At 45.4% G+C, this 21,887-nt stretch overlaps 1 protein-coding gene across 1 annotated transcript in view; it reads left to right on the top strand.

The window, feature by feature from the left end:
• Positions 1–21,520, top strand: part of NOTCH2 (notch receptor 2) — a 175,319-nt gene extending 153,799 nt beyond the window's left edge. The window contains exons 23-34 of the mRNA XM_049879949.1: positions 1,595–1,831; positions 6,443–6,555; positions 7,489–7,994; positions 9,370–9,717; positions 10,783–10,925; positions 11,127–11,337; positions 11,775–11,871; positions 13,240–13,408; positions 14,302–14,603; positions 15,294–15,441; positions 16,026–16,123; positions 16,929–21,520. Coding sequence (XP_049735906.1) covers positions 1,595–1,831; positions 6,443–6,555; positions 7,489–7,994; positions 9,370–9,717; positions 10,783–10,925; positions 11,127–11,337; positions 11,775–11,871; positions 13,240–13,408; positions 14,302–14,603; positions 15,294–15,441; positions 16,026–16,123; positions 16,929–18,317 — 3,761 coding nt within the window. The 3' untranslated portion in view covers positions 18,318–21,520. The remainder of the gene's footprint in view (positions 1–1,594; positions 1,832–6,442; positions 6,556–7,488; positions 7,995–9,369; positions 9,718–10,782; positions 10,926–11,126; positions 11,338–11,774; positions 11,872–13,239; positions 13,409–14,301; positions 14,604–15,293; positions 15,442–16,025; positions 16,124–16,928) is intronic.
• The last annotated feature ends 367 nt before the right edge of the window (positions 21,521–21,887 follow it).

Below are 21,887 nucleotides of genomic sequence, written 5' to 3'. Positions count from 1 at the left end.
AGATGGCATCTTTATCAAATTCGAAATTCCCATGTGTATTTTGGTGTTTTTCTGGACTTTCTTTTTTATTCTGTTGTTCTATTAATTCACCAGTACCACTATGTTTTAATTATTAAGGATCTTCTTTTTCATGGTTTTCCTGAAAATATATTTTTTTCTAAAACTTTAGAATCAGTTTGTCTATTAAAAAATGCTATTGGCATTTTTTGGTTGAGATCACATTAACTTTATGAATTAGCGTAGAGAGAACTGACATCTTTATGATGAAGAGTCTTCCTAACCTAATCATGGTGTGTCTCCTTATCTGCCTTTCAGCATTATTTAAAGCTGTCTGCATATAGGTGTGGCACATTTTTTGTTAAGACTATTCCTAGGCGTTTTGTCTTTTGTTATTGCTATTGAAAATGGGGCCTTTACTTACATTTATTTTTCTTTTTAATAGTCTTGCTTATATTAGAATATGCTACAAATGTGAATAGTAGGAATACAGAAGTGTTTTCCTTCTTCTGTAACTTTTCAGAATTTATCATGGAGTGGTATCTAGAATAGTCATTGTTTTCTTTTGTTTCTTTCTTAAAAACGTTTACAGCTGTTCATACAAGTTGGCTCATTTGCATCACAGTACATCAAATGAGTTGTGTCTTAAGTTGAGTAACCTTTGGACTTTCAGCAGGACATTTTCCCTGTATTTTTTTCAGATAAAAAACAATAGTGTACTCACACTATTTTACAGAAGAAAGTCAATAATTATAAAATGTAAAAGTATACATCACTCATAATTCCGTTCCTATTCTTACCATTTTTTTTACATAGTTATAATCTATGTATTTGTTATGTTCTTTTCTGAACTTTTTTTTTAATGAAAATTTACTGACTCTTTAGCTTCAGTTTCCTTCTGTTTACGTGGCACAAATAATAGTACCTATGGAAACCCTGGTGGCATAGTGGTTAAGTGCTACTACGGCTGCTAACCAAAAGGTCAGCAGTTTGAATGCACCAGGTGCTCCTTGGAAACCCTGTAGGGCAGTTCTACTCAGTTCTGTAGGGTCTCTATGAGTCGGAATCGACTCCACAGCAATGGGTTTTTTTTTTTTTTTTTTTTACTCAGTAGGGTACTGCTTCATTAGATAATGGGATAATATATGTGAAGCCCTAGGCAAATTCTTTCCTTTGCTCAGGTTGCTCACTAGGAGGATCCAGGAAACGTCATGGAACAAGAGTGTGCTTTTCCCTACCCAGCCTAAAAGATCCCACGGTAGATTGAGAAAGGAGCCCTGGTGGCACAGTGGTTAAGTGCTCGGCTGCCAACCAAAGGGTCAGCGCTTTGAACGCACTAGCTGCCCCTCAGGAGAAAGATGTGGCAGTCTACTTCCATAAAAATTCCAACCTTGGAAACCCCATGGGGCAGTTTTCCTCTGCCCTATAAGGTCACTATAGGGTTGCTATTAGTCAGAATCAACTCAAGGGCATACAACAACAGATTAAGGAGTATGACCTATTAATTGTGGAAGCGCCAATAGCGGTAGTTGTCCCATGCTGAAAAGCAGCATTCAAAGGATATCATAATTCTGTATCTCTCCTCTCTTTCCTCCAGGCCTGCTTTGTGAAGAGAACATTGACGATTGTGCCAGGGGCCCCCACTGCCTTAATGGTGGTCAGTGTGTGGATAGGATCGGGGGCTACAGTTGTCGCTGCTTGCCTGGCTTTGCTGGTGAGCGGTGTGAGGGGGACATCAACGAGTGCCTCTCCAACCCCTGCAGCTCTGAGGGCAGCCTGGATTGCATACAGCTTACCAACGACTACCTGTGTGTCTGCCGCAGCGCCTTCACTGGTGAGAGCCTCTCCAGCCTCCGCAGCCTCTCTTCCTTTGAGGGAGCTACTAGTGAGGATATTGGGCCATGTGTGACTTCTCCCAGACCTAAGTGAAGTATTTCTTATATGTGAAAGACTAGACCAGCCTAATGTAAGGGCCCTTTTTTTCCAAAGTCTGGCTTATATGCTGTGTTGTAATCAGTCTCTACCTTTTATTTTTCCTGAGAGACTCTTTCCCTTTTGGAGACATTGATTAATATGCCATAGTAGGAAAACAGAAAAAATGATAGGCAGTTGAGAGTAGTTGAGCAAAATAGTAGTTCCTGACTCCCTAGGAACCTGGTCACGCCTCGGTGTGAAATACTGCCAGAGTATACGCTGTGGAATGACTCCAGAAAATGCAGAATTTCAACTCTGAGTATTCAGTGATACCCAGGAACTTTACATCTAACCCTGGTTTCGTTACCCGGCCTCCTTGGGTATGTAATGACTTGAGTTACTAGGTAATTCCTACCACTGACACCTTCTTTCTACCTCTGGAACCCATAGAAACTTAGGGCCTTCTAGGGCATTTAAGGGAAGTAGGTCCACATAGGTGTGTGTTAACCCAAAGTTCAGCTGGTGGGAACAAGGGCTAGAAAGCTGCAGCGGTCACAGGTGTGCTCTGTACAGCTCAGGCTTGGCCATGCTCCCAATCTATTCTTATCGCAGGGCATGAAGACTCTGGAGAGGGCCAGATTGATGATTTGTTGGGACCAAAATAGTTTCTTGTATCTAGATAGGGTGGTATCATCAAATACTTAGACTTGAAGTCTTGGATTTTCTGGAGTCATTCCAAAGCTTATTCTCCAGCAGCATTTCTTATACTGAAGGCGTGATCAGGTTCCTAGGGAATCAGGAAATAGGCTGTAATGGCCTATTTATTAATAATTTGGCAAGATGGACTCTGCTACATCCTAAGTCCATCTCCAGTCTTCCTTCCTTCCAGTTTTAAAGATATGCTACTTTTAAGAACCTTGGAATTTTACAAAGAGAGAGAGGGATTTTGTGGTGTGGAAGTTGCCTGCATGCAATAGTATAAAGTGGGAAAGAATCTATTATAAGCATCACACACAGGACAGGAAGAGGATGAATGGCCTCACATTAGCCATGATGTACTTAGGAGGCCAGAGGAGCAAAGCTGGCTCCTTTTCCTTTCATGCCTCTGTGACCCCTTTATCTGGAAACCCTGACAAACACACAGTAAGGGAGAAATAGGAGGAGGGAGGATGAAGACCATCTGAAATTAGTGTATTACAGCAAAGCAGTAGTGTTTGTGCATTTTCCACACTTGTAAATGAAAAAAAATCTCTTGAGCTCTTTGTGTGTGCATAACAAATGATCCCACGGATTGCAACTATTGTGGAATGCTGAAGTCACCAGTGAGGGGCCACTGGTCCAGTGAGCAGCGAGTCTGTGTGATGGCTGCTCTTGGTTGTTGGCTATTACCGTAAATTGAAGAGACAAACATTGTAACTCTTGCCTCATAATTGTGTATTAGTTTTCTAGGTCTTTTATAACAAATTACAACAAACTAGGTGGCTTAAACCAACACACACTTATTGTCTCACATTTCTGGAGACTAGAAGTCCAAAATCAAGGTGTCAGCAAGGCCATGCTGTCTTGAAGGCTCTAGAGGAAGGTCTTTCCTTGCCTCTTCTAGCTTCTGGTAGCTCCTGGCAATCCTTGGCTCCTTGCGTTGTCGATGCATCTCTCCAGTCTCTGCTTCACATGGTGTCTTAGTCATCTAGTGCTGCTATAACAGAAATACCGCAAGTGGATGGCTTTAACAAAGAGAAGTTTATTCTCTCACAGTTCAGTAGGCTAGAAGTTCAAATTCAGGGTGCTGGCTCCAAGAAAGGCTTTCTCTGTCGGCTGTGGAGGAAGATCCTTGTTATCAGTCTTCCTTTGGTCTGGGAGGATCTCAGTGCAGGAACCTCAGGTCCAAAGGATTTGCTATGCTCCCTGCAGCTACTTTCTTGGTAGGATGAGGTTCTCTCCTCTCTGCTTGCTTCCCTTACCTTTTGTCTCTTAAGAGATAAAAGGTGGTACAGGCAAAAGCAAAGAAGTTTCCGGGATAAACTGAATGCTTCAAAGGTCAGCGGAGCAAGGGCGGGGGTTTGGGGACTATGGCTTAAGGGGACTTCTAAGTCAATTGGCAAAATAATTCTATTATGAAAACATTCTGCATCCCACTTTGAAATGAGGCATCTGGGGTCTTAAATGCTAACAAGCAGCCATCTAAGATGCATCAATTGGTCTCAACCCACCTGGATCTAAGGAGAATGAAGAACACCAAGGTCACACAATAACTATGAGCCCAAGAGACAGAAAGGGCCACATGAGTCAGAGACTTACATCATCCCGAGACCAGAAGAGCTAGATGGTGCCCAGCCACAACTGATGACTGCCCTGACAGGGTGCACAACAGAGAACCCCTGAGGGAGCAGGAGAACAGTGGGATGCAGACCCCAAATTCTCATAAAAAGACCAGACTTAATGGTCTGACTGAGACTAGAGGAATCCCGGCAGTCATGGTCCCCAAACCTTCTGTTGGCCCAGGACAGGAACCATTTCCAAAGACAACTCATCAGACATGGAAGAGACTGGACAATGGGTTGGAAAGAGATGCTGACGAAGAGTGAGCTAATTACATCAGGTGGACACTTGAGACCGTGTTGGCATTTCCTGTCTGGAGGGGAGATAGGAGGGTAGAGAGGGTTAGAAACTGGCAAAATTGTCACGAAAGGAGAGACTGGAAGGGCTGACTCATTAGGGGGAGATTAAGTGGGAGTATGGAGTAAGATGTATATAAGCTTATATGTGACAGACTGACTTGATTTGTAAACGTTCACTTAAAGCTCAATAAAAATTATTAAAAAAAAAAAAAAGGTGGTACAGGCCATACCCCAGAGAAACTCCCTTTACATTGGATCAGGGATGTGATCTGGTGATGGTATTACAGTCCCACCCTAATCCTCTTTAACATAAAACTATAGTCACAAAATGGAGGACAACCACAGAATAATGGGAATCATGGCCTAACCAAGTTGATACACACGTTTTTGGGGGGACATAATTCAATCCATGACACATGGCCTTCTTCCCCTGTGTCTGTGTCTCCGTGTCACTTCTTTTTTTATAAGGATACCACTCAGATTAGATTAGGAGGCACCCTACTCTAGTATGACCTCATATTGACCTAACTGACAGCATCTTCAAAGACCTTACTTCCAAGCAAGGCCACATTTACAGTTACCAGGAGTTTGTACTTCAGCATCTCTTTTTAGGACATGCAATTCAACACATAACAGTCACCTCTTCCCTTCTGAGTGACCATAGTCCAGATGGGGCCCATCTCCTGCTGTTTGCCAACAGGCCTCAGCTGTACTACAACATCTTCTCCATATTTTCCGTTTCTTCGTTCACTTTGTCATAGACCAACAGCCTAGAAGATACCTTCTGTTTCAGAACTGTGTCTGGGGAAAATTAAGCTACATTTTAAAGCAAAGCCAGGCAGGGTACAGAGTAGCCAGAAATGATTGAAAAGAGACATTGTAGATGAAAATTTTCTACAAACTAGAAATCACTATATGGATGTATTGTTCTGGTATAGCCTCTTGTCTGACGTAGATAATGTTAATAAAATGCAGCAAATGATTTTGTTAAATGTTTGTTTTAAAAGCTATAGTACCTTCAAAAAGCTGAGGTTTCATTCCCCCCGCCCCCCTCCCCCTGTTTTGTTTTTTTTTTTTGGTAGGATTAGATTAGAGTCAGTTTTTGCATCTATCCTGTTAATATGAGTTGGTTCAGGGATATATGTCACATGTGCTTATTGTGTAGGCCAGAGAAGTGAGGGGTTGAACCAGTGATGGGGCCAATAAATCTTGAGATTTAGTTAGTGTTTTCTTTGTCTTCTCATGTTCCCAAAGGGTTAGAACTGAACTGTCATCTGTATCTCTTGCTCCATCTCTAATCCTCTGGCTAACTCACATGCCAGCAGAGTTCCATCTAGTAACTTGCTGTCTTAGTTATCTAGTGCTGCTATAACAGAAATACCACAAGTGGATGGCTTCAACAAACAGAAATCTATTCTCTCACAAGCTAGTTGGCTGGAAGTCCAAATTCAGGATGTCACCTCCAGGAGACGGCTTTTCTGTCCGTGTCAGCTTTGGGGGAAGGTTCTTTTCATCAATCTTCCCCTAGTCTAGGAGGTTCTTAGTGCAGGGATTCTGGGTCCAAAGGACACACTATTCTCCTGGCTCTTGTTTCTTGGTGATATGAGGTTCCCCTGTCTCTCTGCTCACTTCTCTCTTTTATATCTCAAAAGAGATTTGCTCAAGACAAAGCCTAATCTTGTAAATTGAGTCTCATCCACGAAACTGCCACTAATCCCATCTCGTTAACATTGTAGAGGTAGGATTTACAACACGTAGAAAAATCATATCAGATGACAAAATGGTGGACAATCATACAATACTGGAAATCATGGCCTAGACAGATAGGTAATTTAGGGGGACACAATTCAATACATGACACTTGCTGTCACTACTTCTACCTTTAAAACCCCCTTTTTGTTTTCTGCTTTGAGGCCGTCACTGTGAAACCTTCGTGGATGTGTGTCCCCAGATGCCTTGCCTCAATGGAGGGACTTGTGCTGTGGCCAGCAACATGCCTGATGGTTTCATTTGTCGTTGTCCCCCGGTAAGTGCCCTGCTGTTGATTTAAAGAGCATGCTCTCTCTTGTACAGTCTGTGTCAAAGCTGAGATTAAACTGTTTTGTTTTTTCTCACTCCATAATGGGGAGCTTTCTCAGTTTTAGATCCTTCAGAAGAAAGTGCTTTGGTTTTTCCTCTCAATGCCACTTAATCCCTTCCCAAAAGAGTAACGCCCTAATCTGTGACCATCAGTTGTCAGAAGGAGCAAAGGAAAAAAATCACAGGAAGGGATGGAATGTTCCCTTGAAAACAGGCTTCTCAATCCCGTGCGGGAAAGCAGTCTTGCTGCCCAGGTTGGACTGAGCTGGTTGGAAACTCTGCTTAAACACTTTGGCAGGAACCACTTGGGAGTGAGCTGCTTCTTACACTAGAACAAAGCCTACTTTTATCCTTGTGCTATGCAGTGTTCTACCTGTGCCAGAGGCCGAAACCCCCCTAAAATGGAGATTACTGTGTGGAGAGATACCAAAAGGAACCCTTTCCAGTAATCTTGGCTTGGGCTAAGCAGGAAGTTTGAGAGAGATGAGACATGGAAGTTTTTCAGACACCTAAAACTCTAAGATGATTTTTTTTCCCTATAAAGGCATTATCTGACTGATCTCCTGATGGTTAGGGAAGGTGCGTATAGATAGTGTCACCTGACTCTCATCCACCATGACCTGTGGACTTAATTTCTAGAAGTGCACTGTTTAAGTGAGAGAATTCTGCATTCATCCTGTGGAACCTTGAGCCCTGGCCTATAGGTTGACTTGAAGAGGCGTTTTCCTAGAATTTGGCCCAGGAAGCACATGGAGGGATCTTAGTGAAGTGTCTAGTCTTTATCTCCCTGGAGGTATGGCAGGGAGAGGCTTGGGAGAGGAAAATGGGCAAGCCCTCAGGACCTGGCCTGCCTTCCTCATCTCTTCACTCATTTCCACAGGGATTCTCCGGGGCAAGATGCCAGAGCAGCTGTGGACAAGTGAAGTGTAGGAAAGGGGAGCAGTGTGTGCACACAGCCTCAGGACCCCGCTGCTTCTGCCCAAATCCCCAGGACTGCGAGCCAGGCTGTGCCAGCAGCCCCTGCCAGCACGGGGGCACCTGCTATCCTCAGCGCCAGCCCCCTTATTACTCTTGCCAGTGCCCTTCCCGGTTCTGGGGCAGCCACTGTGAGCTCTACACAGCCCCCACCAGCATGCCTCCCGCCACCTGTCTCAGCCAGTATTGTGCAGACAAAGCCCGGGACGGCGTCTGTGATGAGGCCTGCAACAGTCATGCCTGCCAGTGGGATGGGGGCGACTGCTCTCTCACCATGGAGAACCCCTGGGCCAACTGCTCCTCCCCACTTCCGTGCTGGGATTACATCAACAACCAGTGTGACGAGCTGTGCAACACGGCTGAGTGCCTCTTTGACAACTTTGAATGCCAGAGGAACAGCAAGACATGCAAGTAAGGGCTCCAGGTCCCCAGAAGCTGAGAGGCACTGTCACTAACACACCTCGGTCTCTTGTTCTTGCTCCTAACCACTCCAGTGCTTCAGCCCAAGCTGCCTCTGCTTTCCAGACTGGTGCCCCGAGGCCCTCTTCTCCTGGGCGTCAGCCTTGTCCCATCGCACACGACCCCGTGGTCTCTCTGCTGACCGAGGCCCAGGAATGCTCCCTGCACAGTCACCCTCTCTCTCTGCCTCTCTCTGCCTTCTCACCTGCTGCTCTCACGACCTCCTGGGGGAAATAACTTGTGGAAGTGGTGCTGCCCACTCCCAGGCAGCCTCTCACATAACCTGCGTGCAGGATGGATGGAAAGGTCTGTACCTCTCCCTTTTCACCCCACTCCGTTCCCTAAGACTGGTTTTCCCCATCCAGATTTAGCAGGAGGCATAAGCTAAATGAGGTCACTTAACCTTCCTTGCCTTCATTATTGCACTTATTCTGCATTTTTATGGTGCTTCCATGGCTTGCATAGTACCTTTCATATCTACCATCCCATTTGATTTAACCCCAGTTAACTCCTAACAACCTTGTAAGGCACAGATATTATTAATGTTCTTCCACAGTGAGGGAGCAGAGGCCTGGGAAGGTTAAAGAACTTTCCAAAGTACATACGGGCTTCTCCTGACTCCTAATTTTTCCACTGAGCTAGGATGGCAAGCTGTACCAACTGATGTAAATATCAAAGGGTATGCAGGCAGAGGAGAGTGTAGCTGAAGTGTCATGTGCAACATTTAGGTTTTGGCCTCGAATTCCTTTTCGCAATATTTAATCTTGGTAAAGAGACTAGAAGAGGCTGTACAAGTTAGCCCTGGTGTCCTGTATGGAACGTACACTTCCCCCTACCTTCCACAGCTGAGATTCAGCCCTGACAGGGGAAGAACGGACCGTATTGACCTGGTCCTGTGTATAGCAACTCTTGGTGATTCAGGGCTATTTATCCATTGATACTTCACCAGGGGCACTGGATACAAAAATAGAGGAAGCATGAACTGGGTTGATTTTTATTTCAGATATATAGCTTTATTTAAAGATTTAACTTAGGATTGCAAGCTCGCTGGGAACCCCTAAGCCCATGTAGCATGGTGAACACAGTGCTGTTTCTCATTCAGGGAGCACCCATTGATGTTAAGTGGCACAGGCTACGTGTATGTACTCTAAGATGCTAGAGGTAGGAGAACTCAAGGAAGACTCCATGGGGCATATGGGGCCTGACCTGGGCCACAGAAAATGGATTGGAAAATCCCTGGTAGTTGCAGATAGAAAAGCAAATAGAGCTGCAGGCTAATCTGAACCCCTTTCCCTTTTTTCTCTCCCCTGTGTCTCCCCCTACCTAGGTATGACAAATATTGTGCAGACCACTACAAAGACAACCACTGTGACCAGGGATGCAACAGCGAGGAGTGTGGCTGGGATGGGCTGGACTGTGCTGCTGACCAGCCAGAGAAGCTGGCAGAGGGAACCCTGGTTATTGTCGTGCTGATGCCACCTGAACAGCTGCTCCAGGATGCTCGCAGCTTCTTGCGGGCACTGGGCGCCCTGCTCCACACCAACCTGCGCATTAAACGGGACGCCCAGGGGGCCCTCATGGTATACCCATATTATGGAGAGAAGTCAGCTGCCATGAAGAAGCAGAGGATGACACGCAGGTCCCTTCCTGTTGAAGAAGAGCAGGAGGTGGCTGGGTAGGTTTTTTGGTTTCTGAGCTTCTTAAAGGTGAATTTTATAAAGCTGAGCACTTTGATACCCAGCATAAGTCAAAACCTATGAAACCCCAAAGCTCAGACAGATAAAGCACCCATCAAATAGATCAAATCCATTAACCCAGTACTTCTGTTTAAGGGTGAAGATTTGTCTTGATCTTGGAATCCGCAAAGGTGGGCTGGAGTAAGCAGGAGGCAGGATTTCGGGAAGGCCTCCTCAAATGCTAAAGCCCCTAACCTTTGCCGAGTTGCCTCAAATGGCCCTATTATTGACTCCCCGCCTGTATGATGCACTGCCTTCAGGCCCTTCATTTATGATATGTCTCTTGACATTATTCTGTCATTCACACTGCACTTTTTGTTGGTATATCCCACAACTTTTATTCCTACAGCTAGCCAAGCTACGGGTACAGAGACAAAGGAGGATAAGGGCCAAAAACATGGAGGGAAAGATTTTTACAGTAGTATTAAGTGCCAAGGAGCCCCGATGGTTACAACCGTTAAGAGCCAGCTGCTAACTGAACGGTTGGCAGTTCAAACCCACCCAAGTGGCTCTGTGGGAGAAAAACCTGGCGACCTACTTCTGTAAAGACTGCAGCCTAGAAAACCCTATGGGGCAGTTCTACTCTATCACATGTGGTCACTATGAGTCAGAATTGACTCAGTGGCGCCCCACAACTACCAAGTGCCAGTGAGAAGATGGGAAAGGGGTGGAAGAAGATCACCAAAAGCACAGAAGGAGAGCACTGAAGGTTGCCTTTTTACAGTTTTATCACTTTGTCTTGAGTTGCCCAAGTCAGAGGCTTAGAATCAGCCAGACTAAGAAAAGTGAGAAACTCCCAAAGTGAGAATTAGTGTTTAGGATCTGAAGGGGTGAAGTCCTAATTTTTTAGGTCTTTCTGGAAGCAGTATCACTGAGGTGGAGAGTCTGATCTTGAAGGTGAGGAAGGAGGGGTCATGTAACCCATCAGACTCAGCTTGTTGACCTGCACCCTTCTGTGTTACTCACCCTTTCCCTTCTTCTTCTTTTCCCTTGGCATTTCATAGCTCTAAAATATTTCTGGAAATTGACAACCGCCAATGTGTTCAGGATTCAGACCAGTGCTTCAAGAACACCGATGCAGCAGCAGCTCTTCTGGCTTCTCACGCCATCCAGGGGACCCTGTCATACCCTCTTGTGTCTGTCATCAGTGAGTGGCACAGGTGTTAAGGGGAGAGGGCAGAGGGGAAAGGTGTCACTTGGGGGCAGAGGGAAAGGGCACACTTTTCAAGGTCCAGCCCTCTATTTTTCAGGGCTGGTGAGGTCAAAGTTGCCCCCTAAATGAATTTAATCCTAATATTGAGAAGTTAATGTTTATTCATCACTTTCCCTGTTTCTCTGAACTTTTCAGGTGAATCCTGGACTCCAAAAAGCACTCAGCTCCTCTATCTACTTGCTGTTGCTGTTGTCATTATCCTGTTTATTATCCTGCTGGGGGTAATCATGGCAAAACGAAAGCGTAAGCATGGCTCCCTCTGGCTGCCTGAAGGTTTCACCCTTCGCCGAGACTCCAGCAATCACAAGCGTCGTGAGCCGGTGGGACAGGATGCTGTGGGGCTGAAGTAAGAGGGTTTGCCAACAAAACGTTATTGACAGTAATTATGAGCAGTGAGAACTCTAAAAGCTGGTTTGGTTGAATCATGATTTTAAATTCTGAACTCTAGCCACAAGATCACACTTGGACCCTGACTCCGAATGCTTACTGAGTGACTGTGAGACCACAGTCTGGGTACTTCTAGTCTGCACATTGTAGCCCAGTGGTGCTCAGCTTCCATGTTGAAGCATACTGGTGTAAGCTCTTGATCAGTGGGAAGGGAAAGGGTGTATGCTTAGGAAATGGCACATAAACTACTGCTCATCTCCTCTGGTCCAGGGCCCCCAAAATTCTGCAGATAGCCATGGGAGTGTGTCTTGGTGTGCAAAGTGTTGAAAGCAACTGTATTGATTTATGGCATAACCTCTGCTCTTCTCTCTCCTCCCCCTCACCCCATAATATCAGAAATCTGTCAGTGCAAGTTTCAGAGGCTAACCTAATTGGTTCTGGAACAAGTGAGCATTGGGTCGATGCTGAAGGACCCCAGCCCAAGAAGGCCAAGGTAAACTGGCTGTGGTAGAACCACCACCATTGTCACCCATTCTATCTGATCACATTTCAGATTTCTGTCCCTTGCTATCTAGAGTATCCTGAATGGGAGGAAAGGGTGGTAGTCTTTATATATTGCCCAGGTAGTGGCCATCCCAGGTTCTAATGAAAGGCAGGAATCTTGAGGTCATTTATGACTTTGGGTTACCTATGTATGTTTTCCAGTAAGAATTCTTCAAAAATAATAAATCATGCCCTCTTCCTCGTGTAATGCTGATAGTAGTCGAATGAGGAATGGTAAGTATAAATAGCAGTCTCCTTCATGGCTACATCTCTCCCTTATCTTTTCTGGGCACTTTCCTTTCTGAAAGGGAAGAGGAAATTAAACAGTGAAAGAAAGCCAGTGACCATTGAGTTTGGAAGCTCCCCATCATCAGCCCAAGAAACTAAAACCCTACTGAAGTAAGAGGTAGATTGGGCTGATGCTGATGTGAAAAAGAGACTGTCCATCCATAGCTCCACATGGCTGAGAGCCAGTAGCGCGTGATGGTTAAGAACGTTGTTTTAGTTACAGTCAGAATGTGGTTGAGGTCCAAAACTCTGCCACTAACTAACCGGGCAAGTTACTTAACCTCTTTGTACTTAATTATCCTTATTCATAAAATGGGAATAATAATAATTCTTACCTCTAAGAGTGATCGTGAGGATTAAACACAGCAATGTATGTAAAGTACCTTACCTAGTTCCTATGATATGCTAAGTATTCAATAAATGATAGCTGCTTTTTAAATGATGATAATTAGTATTATTCAACACATAGTCTTGAGTGCTTGCTGTGTGCTGGGCACTATGGTAAGTGCAGGGGTGCACTATGAACAAGGCTCATTCGCTGCACTCAGCAACCTTACATTTAGTGGTAGAGACTGCCACATGGTGCCGTGTGAGCACTTAACACAGTGTAGTAATGGAGGTAAGCAGGGTGTGCTTCTTAGGACCAACAACAGGAAGTAAGGTCTAACTTGAATTGAAGGGTAGGTGGAGCTATTCCAATAAAAAATTGGGGGAGACCATTCCAGACAGAGGCAGCAACATGGGCAAAGGCCTAGAAGCAAATATATGGTGCTTTGAGGATCTACAAGTTGCATATTAAGGCTGAAGTCTAGGGTTTGGAATGGGGAGGTGAGGAGAGTTGTACAGAGAAGTAAGCAGGAACCACACTGCAAGAGCTGTAGGAAGCCAGCTGGGTGATCATGTGGAGAATCGGAGTACAAGTGGACTGAGTGGGTGACTGGGAGTGAAGTAGTCAACTCTGGACCTGCTCCTTATCAGCAAGTTCTGGCGGAGGGTCAAATTGACAGAAGGTACTGTTTTCCCTTTTCAGGGTGAAGATGAGGCCTTACTCTCAGAAGAGGATGACCCCATTGACCGACGCCCATGGACGCAGCAGCACCTGGAAGCTGCAGACATCCGTAGGACACCATCGTTTGCACCCACTCCTCCTCAGGCAGAGCAGGAGGTGGATGTGCTGGACGTGAATGTCCGTGGACCAGGTCAGCACCAGCAAGCCTCCCCCTCTTCACCAGGTGGTACCTGCCCTTGGATCCCCATTGTCCCTGTGTTTGTCCCACCTGGTGATATGCCATCTGCCAGTTTCACAGACTCTGAATCAGTTTGATGAAGTGAATGCTTTAGGAATAAATGCATGCAGAAATGATGAAATCGTGTGAGAAGAAAAGGAAGGAGTTTACCTTGCTCCCTATATCACATGCTTAAAAAAGACAGGCTGATTAAATGGCTTAGATAGTAGTAGAATAGAGAAGAAATACCTCAAAGCAGAGGAATGGAGAATTAGTCTAGCTGATAGTTTAGTATATATTGAAATTAGTTGTGTCAATATTGGGTATTTTAGAATGTCTAAGATAACATAGCACTAAGAAACATGAACGGAAAAGCTTTTTTTTTTTAAACTTAGAGAAGCGGCCTCAGCTTAAAATACTCTTACTTCCCCATTATGTTATATAGAAAGGACATTAAAACCAAAACCAAACCCACTGTTGTTGGGTCCATTCGGACTCATAGCAACCCTGTAAGACAGAGTAGGACTGCCCCACAGGGTTTCCAAGGCTGTGATCTTTATGGAAGCAGACTGCCACATCTTTCTCCCGCAAGGCGGCTGGTGGGTTCAAACCACTGATCTTTCAGTTAGCAGCTGAGTCCTTTAACCACTGCACCACCAGGGCTTCTTTAGAAAGGACATTATCAGAGGAAAAGTAGGTGGCAGATACAAAGCTAATTATCAATTCCACAAGAAGGACATGGTATTTTTTTTTTTTCCTCCGTAGGAATAACTTCAGTCAAATAGGACTGTTCTAACAATAGGGTCAACTGATCATTAACTTCCTTCTCCTCCTTAAATACTTACCTGAATTCTCCTTTTCTGCAGATGGGTGCACCCCGCTGATGCTGGCATCTCTCCGAGGAGGCAGCTCAGACATGAGTGATGAAGATGAAGAAGCAGAGGACTCCTCTGCCAACATCATCACAGACTTGGTGGGCCAGGGTGCCAGTCTCCAGGCCCAGACAGACCGCACAGGCGAGATGGCCCTGCACCTCGCAGCCCGCTACTCGAGAGCAGATGCTGCCAAGCATCTCCTGGATGCAGGTGCAGATGCCAATGCTCAAGACAACATGGGCCGCTGCCCTCTCCACGCCGCGGTGGCAGCCGATGCCCAGGGTGTCTTCCAGGTAAAGAATAGGAAATGAGTCAGCTTGAATAATAAGAATTCTTTATGGAGCTATGTCTTACCTTGTCAAGGCACTCAATATGTCATGAAATTCATTTGCCAATCCTTTGAGAGAGTTAGGGCAGGTGTTAGAGCCATGCTTGCTCCATGAGGACTCAGGAAAAAGAAGGCAGGCAAACTGACCTAGGAATACACAGCCAGACAGTGCCAGAGCCCACTTCCGATACCACCAGTCTTCTGATTCTTAAGTACCATTCTTTCTGCTATGCCAAGCTGCCTTCCAAATAAGTAGATCAGATGGGAGTGGTACCTATCCCAAACTGTCTGCTCCTTGGCTGTTTTCTTGATGTGAGTTCACAGTATTCTGTAATGTCCACAGATTGGAAGCATTCTGTATCACCTTAGACTGTATACCATGACTGAGGGTTTGAAATTTTCCCACATCCCTCTTCTTTCCTTAGACAGTAGAAGTACATGGGCCATTGTCCTCGAGCACCCACTCATTCATTCATTCAACAAATATTTATTGAGCTACCACGGTAGAACCCTGGAACACAAAAATAACAAGACATCCCTTGCTCTCCGAGAACTTAGAGTGTCACCTGAGCTCTGATGCTCTTATCTCTTCTCTTGGTTTCATTATTTTCCTTCATCCAGGTAACTCTCTTTTCTGTACTTTCTCATCTTCAAGATTCTGATCCGCAACCGAGCAACTGACCTAGATGCCAGGATGAATGATGGTACTACGCCCCTGATCCTGGCTGCCCGCCTGGCTGTGGAGGGCATGGTGGCAGAGCTGATCAACTGCCAAGCAGATGTGAATGCAGTGGATGACCATGGTAGGGACGAGAGCCAGGGGTTTGGGTTCGTACCTGCAAACCATGCCTTTAGGAGGGAGAATTGTTACATTCACCATAAAGAAGTGTCTTGGCTCCAAATCTTAGAGACTCATCCATCCATCCATTGTTTCCTTCTTTCTTTCAACATATATTTATTGACCCAGAGAACAGAGCCTGTGGGAGCTCCCGAGATGAAGATGAGAAGGGATATTTAGTGAGGGTGTTTGAACCTCAAAGCAGGTCCATGAAAGCGTTGCCTGTGTGGGTTCCTGGGCGTACCGCTTCTGATAAGAGGACTTAATGAGAACTGATTTCACTGCGAGGATTGTGGGACATCCTAAATACACCTTCTGGCATGTAATCAATAGGATATTGTCTTCAGTATGTGACTTGGTCAGTTCTGCCATGGGGAGGAAGTAAGTACCACAGACAAGTGATCCTTTTACCTGGAGGTCTTCTGAAGGCTGGGCAGCCTATACTGAAGTTCAAGGTTCCCTTGTACAAGTCATGGTGCCTCCTTATACTAGAAGGTAGGACATGTCCTCTACTCTTTATCTGCTTATTAAGGTGTTTTTCCCCTGCAGGAAAATCTGCTCTTCACTGGGCAGCTGCTGTCAATAATGTGGAGGCAACCATTTTGCTGTTGAAAAATGGAGCCAACCGAGACATGCAGGACAACAAGGTATAGTGTGGGCTCTGAGCTTGAGCATGCACATAACAGAGCACCCAGTTGTGAGGCCCGTTCCCTTTTAATTGTATAGCTTCTCTGGTGATAGCTGAAGACAAAGATGGAAGCAGGTTGGGCAGGAATTGGGTCCAGAGACCTTGATGAAGGATGCTGGGGTCATCCAGGGAGGTGCCGGGATTGAGCCCTCTGCTCACTCCATGCTCAGTTTGAGCCAGGCTGTTCTGTAAATAAGTTTGGTTGCTTTTTGTTCACTCATTCCCCCCTCTCTTGTTCATCCTCTCTCATTAACTTCTTCTTTCTCATTATCTTACTTTAGTCCTCTCTTACAGATGTTTCGTCTCTTCTTTCTTCGTACTCTTTTCTTTATTTTTCCCAGTTCTCCACCTGCCTGAGCTTATTCTCCTCCCAACTTCCCTATCTCTAACTCCTTTCTCCCTTAGAAATTTCCTTCAATAAGCTCAGTGCTTTTTTAAGTGGGCCTGTGGCTCAACGGCACACTTTATTTCATGTATTGTCAACCGGGAGTGATATCACCCCCAAGGAGGCAAATTGGTTCTTGGGGGGTGAGAAAAAAATCTTACTCTTTTTATGTGTAAAGCACAGATGTATATGTAGTACCTAAACATATATACTGTATATCTATGATATCAAATTTCATAAGGCGAGAGGCAATTATAATAAAATGTCTAAAAAAGGCTCCTTATGGAGGTGATGACAAAAAAGCAAAGACTGAGAAACACTACTATATTCTCAAGAGTGTTACTAAAATATGTTCTGTGTGCATGGGCTTTTTCTGTAGGAAGAGACACCCCTATTTCTTGCTGCCCGGGAGGGGAGCTATGAAGCAGCTAAGATCCTGTTAGACCACTTTGCCAACCGGGACATCACAGACCACATGGATCGCCTCCCCCGGGATGTGGCTCGGGACCGCATGCATCATGACATTGTGCGCCTCCTGGATGAGTACAATGTGACACCGAGCCCTCCAGGCACCGTGCTGACTTCTGCTCTCTCACCTGTCATCTGTGGACCCAACAGGTCTTTCCTCAGCCTGAAGCACACCCCTATGGGCAAGAAGCCCAGAAGGCCCAATGCCAAGAGTGCCATGCCCACTAGCCTCCCTCACCTGGCCAAGGAGGCCAAGGATGCCAAGGGTAACAGGAGGAAGAAGTCTCTGAGTGACAAGGGCCAGCTGTCTGAGAGCTCAGTGACCTTATCACCCGTTGATTCCCTGGAGTCTCCTCACACATATGTTTCTGACACCACATCCTCTCCAATGATTACATCCCCTGGAATCTTACAGGCCTCACCACCCAACCCTATGTTGGCCACTGCTGCCCCACCTGCCCCTGCCCACTCACAGCATGCATTGTCTTTCTCTAACCTTCATGAAATGCAGCCTCTGGCTCATGGGGCCAGCACTGTGCTTCCCTCAGTGAGCCAGTTGCTGTCCCACCACCACATTGTCCCTCCAGGTGGTGGCAGTGCAGGGAGCTTGGGTAGGCTACATCCAGTCACTGTCCCAGCAGACTGGATGAACCGCATGGAGATGAATGAAACCCAGTACAGTGAGATGTTTGGTATGGTCCTCACTCCAGCTGAGGGCACCCACCCTGGCATAGCTCCCCAGAACAGACCACCTGATGGGAAGCACATAACCCCTCGGGAGCCGTTGCCCCCCATTGTGACTTTCCAGCTGATCCCCAAAGGCAGCATTGCCCAACCAGCTGGGGCCCCTCAGCCTCAGTCCAACTGTCCTCCCACTGTTGCAGGCCCCCTGCCCACCATGTACCAGATTCCAGAAATGGCCCGTTTGCCAAATGTGGCTTTCCCTACTGCCATGATGCCCCAGCAGGATGGTCAGGTAGCTCAGACCATTCTCCCAGCCTATCATCCTTTCCCAGCCTCTGTGGGTAAGTACCCCACGCCCCCTTCACAGCACAGTTATGCCTCTTCAAATGCTGCTGAGCGGACGCCCAGCCACAGTGGTCACCTCCAAGGTGAGCATCCCTACCTGACACCATCCCCAGAGTCTCCTGACCAGTGGTCAAGCTCATCACCCCACTCTGCTTCTGACTGGTCAGATGTCACCACCAGTCCTACCCCTGGGGGAGCTGGAGGAGGCCAGCGGGGACCTGGGACACACATGTCTGAGCCACCGCATAGCAATATGCAGGTCTATGCGTGAAAGAGTCTGCCTCCAGTGTAGGGACAGAACTGCCTATTGTAAATGCTGCTGAGGAACAAAATGAAGGTCATCCGGGAGAGAAATGAAGAAGTCTCTGGAACCAGCTCCTGGAGGCAGGAGAGAAGAGATGCTCTTATCTTTCAGATAATGCAAAGAAGCAATTTTATCAGCTTCACTGGGTATCTGCAGGGTTTGTGCTTGGGGACATCGGCTCCTTCTACTCTCTTGCGCATCAAGCCAAGTTCATGGAATTGCAAGATGAAGACAAGCCCAGAGGTTATGTTTACTCCCTTCCTTTTGGAGAATAAGACAGATGCCTATTGTAGCCCAGACATTCCTGCAGCTTGGACTACATTTTAAGCCCTGAGGGCTTTTGCCATATCTGTGAGAAGTTTCCACAGTAGAATCCTATTGGGAATTGTGCCCTGGAATTCTGCCTGAGTTGACCTTTCTCATCTTTTTATCCTTGGACATTCTTTTGACTTCATTGGTGCTTTAATTGTTGCACCTCTCCATGGTTGTAGCCCCGCCAGTATGTTAAAGGGCAAGACCTTTGTGCTTTAATCATTCCTGCCCTAGAAAGCAACTTCATCCTCCTTTTTCCCTCCTATTTCCCAGTGTCCGTCGGAGTCTCACAGGGTTTATTTTGATTATGCACAACCTCCTAAGTGTTTCTTTAGGAAATGGACACACTGCATTCTCCTACATAGATCATTCCTAGAGGCAGAAGGGGAGCAAAGCATGTTTTGTTGGACCAATTTGGGGGGTAGGAGATCCTGTCAAGAGGCTGCCACTTTAATTCTCTTGCCTGCATGCAGGGCTGTATATAAACCTTACCAGGAAGAAGGATGAGTATTTGCTGTTTTTCTGTTTGCAGGTCTAGTCATTGTGAAGTTTTACCCTTTGCAGCCTAGATACTATGACTTTTTTTTGTTCGTTTTGTTCTTTTAAGCCAGCAAAACTTTTGGAATGGCCAAGAGGTAAGGTAACTCATGCAAGAGGTAGTTACCACCCAGCAGGTGCCTTCCGTTCCTGCCAAGCATGACTGCCAACGTGAAATGCGTTTTCCCTGAGATTGTACAATGCTCAGCCCCGCTTCCCTCCCTCTACCATCAGATGAAGCCAGTTTTAGCTGCTGAGCCTTTCCTTCCACACATCTCCACAGAAGAAAATGTCTTCAACCATACACCCTCGGCACTTAAAACAGTTTTCCCCAGCTCAGGGGTCCCAGTTTCAGTTGTCTTCCTCTTACAGGCTCATTCACCAATCTTCCCTCCACATTTGGGTGTTCTGAGTCACTGGGTTTACCTGGTACGTTCTCGAGGAAAGATGTCTTCTATATCCAAAGCTAGAAAATGGAAAGTTGGCCTAATTTCTAGAGTCCAAGCCAGCCCTTGGACTGGAAGGTTGGAAAGGGGAGGAACTGTGACGTGGCCTTTGCTACGGATTGCTGTCATTTCTCCTACCTTCCTCGTGACATTCCTTTTTGGAAACTATACAGGCTTCCCAAGCTTGTTTCCTTGCTTAAGTCACTTCTGGGTGATGATTACAAACTCTTGTCATTATTCTCCTTATGTTCAGATTGTGACTGCACCACACCTCAGTCCTCTCCCTTTATTTATGCTCTCTGCGACTCCCTTGACTTTTCTGTCAAGGGTAGAAGCATTCTACTAGACAGTTGTAGAAATAGAATGAGAATATTTTTCTTCCACTTCTCCCTGAGTCAACTAAAAATTGGCCCCATGGCCAAGTGTCACTTCTACCCAGTGCTATGGAGCCCCATGGAAGTTAGTTCTGCCATGCCATTTAGTAGCTGTTAATATGTTAACTGCCTACTCTGTTTTGCTTTCAATGGTAGTCCTCATTGCTGCCAGAGCCAGAAGTAGTTGTCAGTAGTCTCCAAGTACCTGATTATCTGACCGTGGCCCCATGTGGAAACCCTATGTGTTTGTTGGCATGACAGTCTACAAACGGTTTTTCAGTCCTGCACAAATTCATTGAACCAACAAAAATAACCAGTCCTGCCTTGATATAAACAGATTTTGTTCATTTTGTATTTTATTCTCTCACGTAAAGGCATTCTACCAGCCTCTTTCAAAGCATGTGAACATTTTATCATTCTAAATGGTGACTCTCTACCTTGGGCCCATTTGTCAGTTCATGGATAGGGAGGACTTGCGTGCATGGGCCATTGTGAACTATACCACATCTGCTCCTCTCTGCACCCCTTTTCCAGCCCCGCTTCCCAAAAGTATCAGCCTTGGATCCAGCGGCTTTGATCTTCTGTAGTCTCCTCCATCCCTGAGCACAGTGTAGGACTAACTTGCTTGTTGCTCCTTCTTGGAAGACTTTAATTTCAGTCCTTTGGGTTTGGAGAAGGGAGTGTAAGAGCTGCCATTCACATCCAACAGGCTTCAGTGATGAAAAGGAGGACACTGCCTTTCAGGCATTTTATCAGATTTTAAGGACCCCCTGAGTTGTGTAATATTTAATAAAAGGGAAGGTAAGATGGAGAGTCACTTTCTCAGTTGGGTTCTGAATTGAAGACTAACTTTTTGTAGGATACATCTTTCATGCCACATATAGATGCCTTCACCCCTTTTTGTTGTTGTTGTTTTAAGTTCTTTTGTTGTTGTTTAAGTTCTTCTGCCTGCCCTTGGGGATAGGTTTTCTATTTGTTTGTTTCTTCTGTTTTAAGCATCATTTTCTGACCTACATGATAGTAGGAGAGGGAGAAGTCTGAGGGAAAGAGAGACTGAGAATTAAAGAATTTAACGTAAGCAGCTGTGATGCTCAAGTCCATTATGTGTTCTTATTATTAAATTTGCTAGTTTGTAATTCTTGCATAGAAAAGAACCAAAGGTGTAATGTCTCTTTGGTGGGTGGTTTGGGAATTTTGGCCTTAACCAGTACATTGAATGTATGACTATTTGGGAGGACACGTTTATATACCCAGAAGCCCCCACTAATAACTGTTTGGTACTATGGCGACTTCCTTGTGTACATTTCTCTTAAAAGTGATATTGTACCTGTTTGTATGAGAAAAGCAATAACCGAAAAAAATGACTGCATATTCCTGACTGGTTATAGTAAGGAAAATGCACACTTTTGTTTTTACTTTTCAAAGTTTCATTCTAAAAGTAGTTAAGAACAAATTTATATGAAAGCATTTTTATCACAAAATAAAAAAGGTTACATGTCAAGTTCAGTGGCATTTCATTTTTTATTTTCCAATCCTGTGTCCTTGGCCGTCCCATTATTGCTTCTATTTTGTCGTAATTTGTGGAGAGAGAAACCAGTTTCTTTTTGTTCTGAATATCACAAAACCTAGCACAGTGCTTTTTTTTTTTTTTTTCTTTTTTAGTTCCTGAAGGTAGATCATAAATAAATGCTTTTCTAATGAACCACAACTACCACAGTCTCCACCAGACTGAATCCAGCACAGCTAGATGGTGCCCAGCTACCGCCACCAACTGCTCTCACAGGGGTCACAATAGAGGGTCCTGGACGGAGCTGGAAAAAAATGTAGAACAAAATTCTAACTCAAAAAAAAAAAAAACAAGAAAACTA

The sequence above is a fragment of the Elephas maximus genome, chromosome 3 (assembly GCF_024166365.1).
Source record: "Elephas maximus indicus isolate mEleMax1 chromosome 3, mEleMax1 primary haplotype, whole genome shotgun sequence".
NCBI lineage: Eukaryota > Metazoa > Chordata > Mammalia > Proboscidea > Elephantidae > Elephas > Elephas maximus.
Note: the sequence above shows the minus strand (reverse complement) of the source record. Positions and strands in the feature narration are given on the sequence as shown.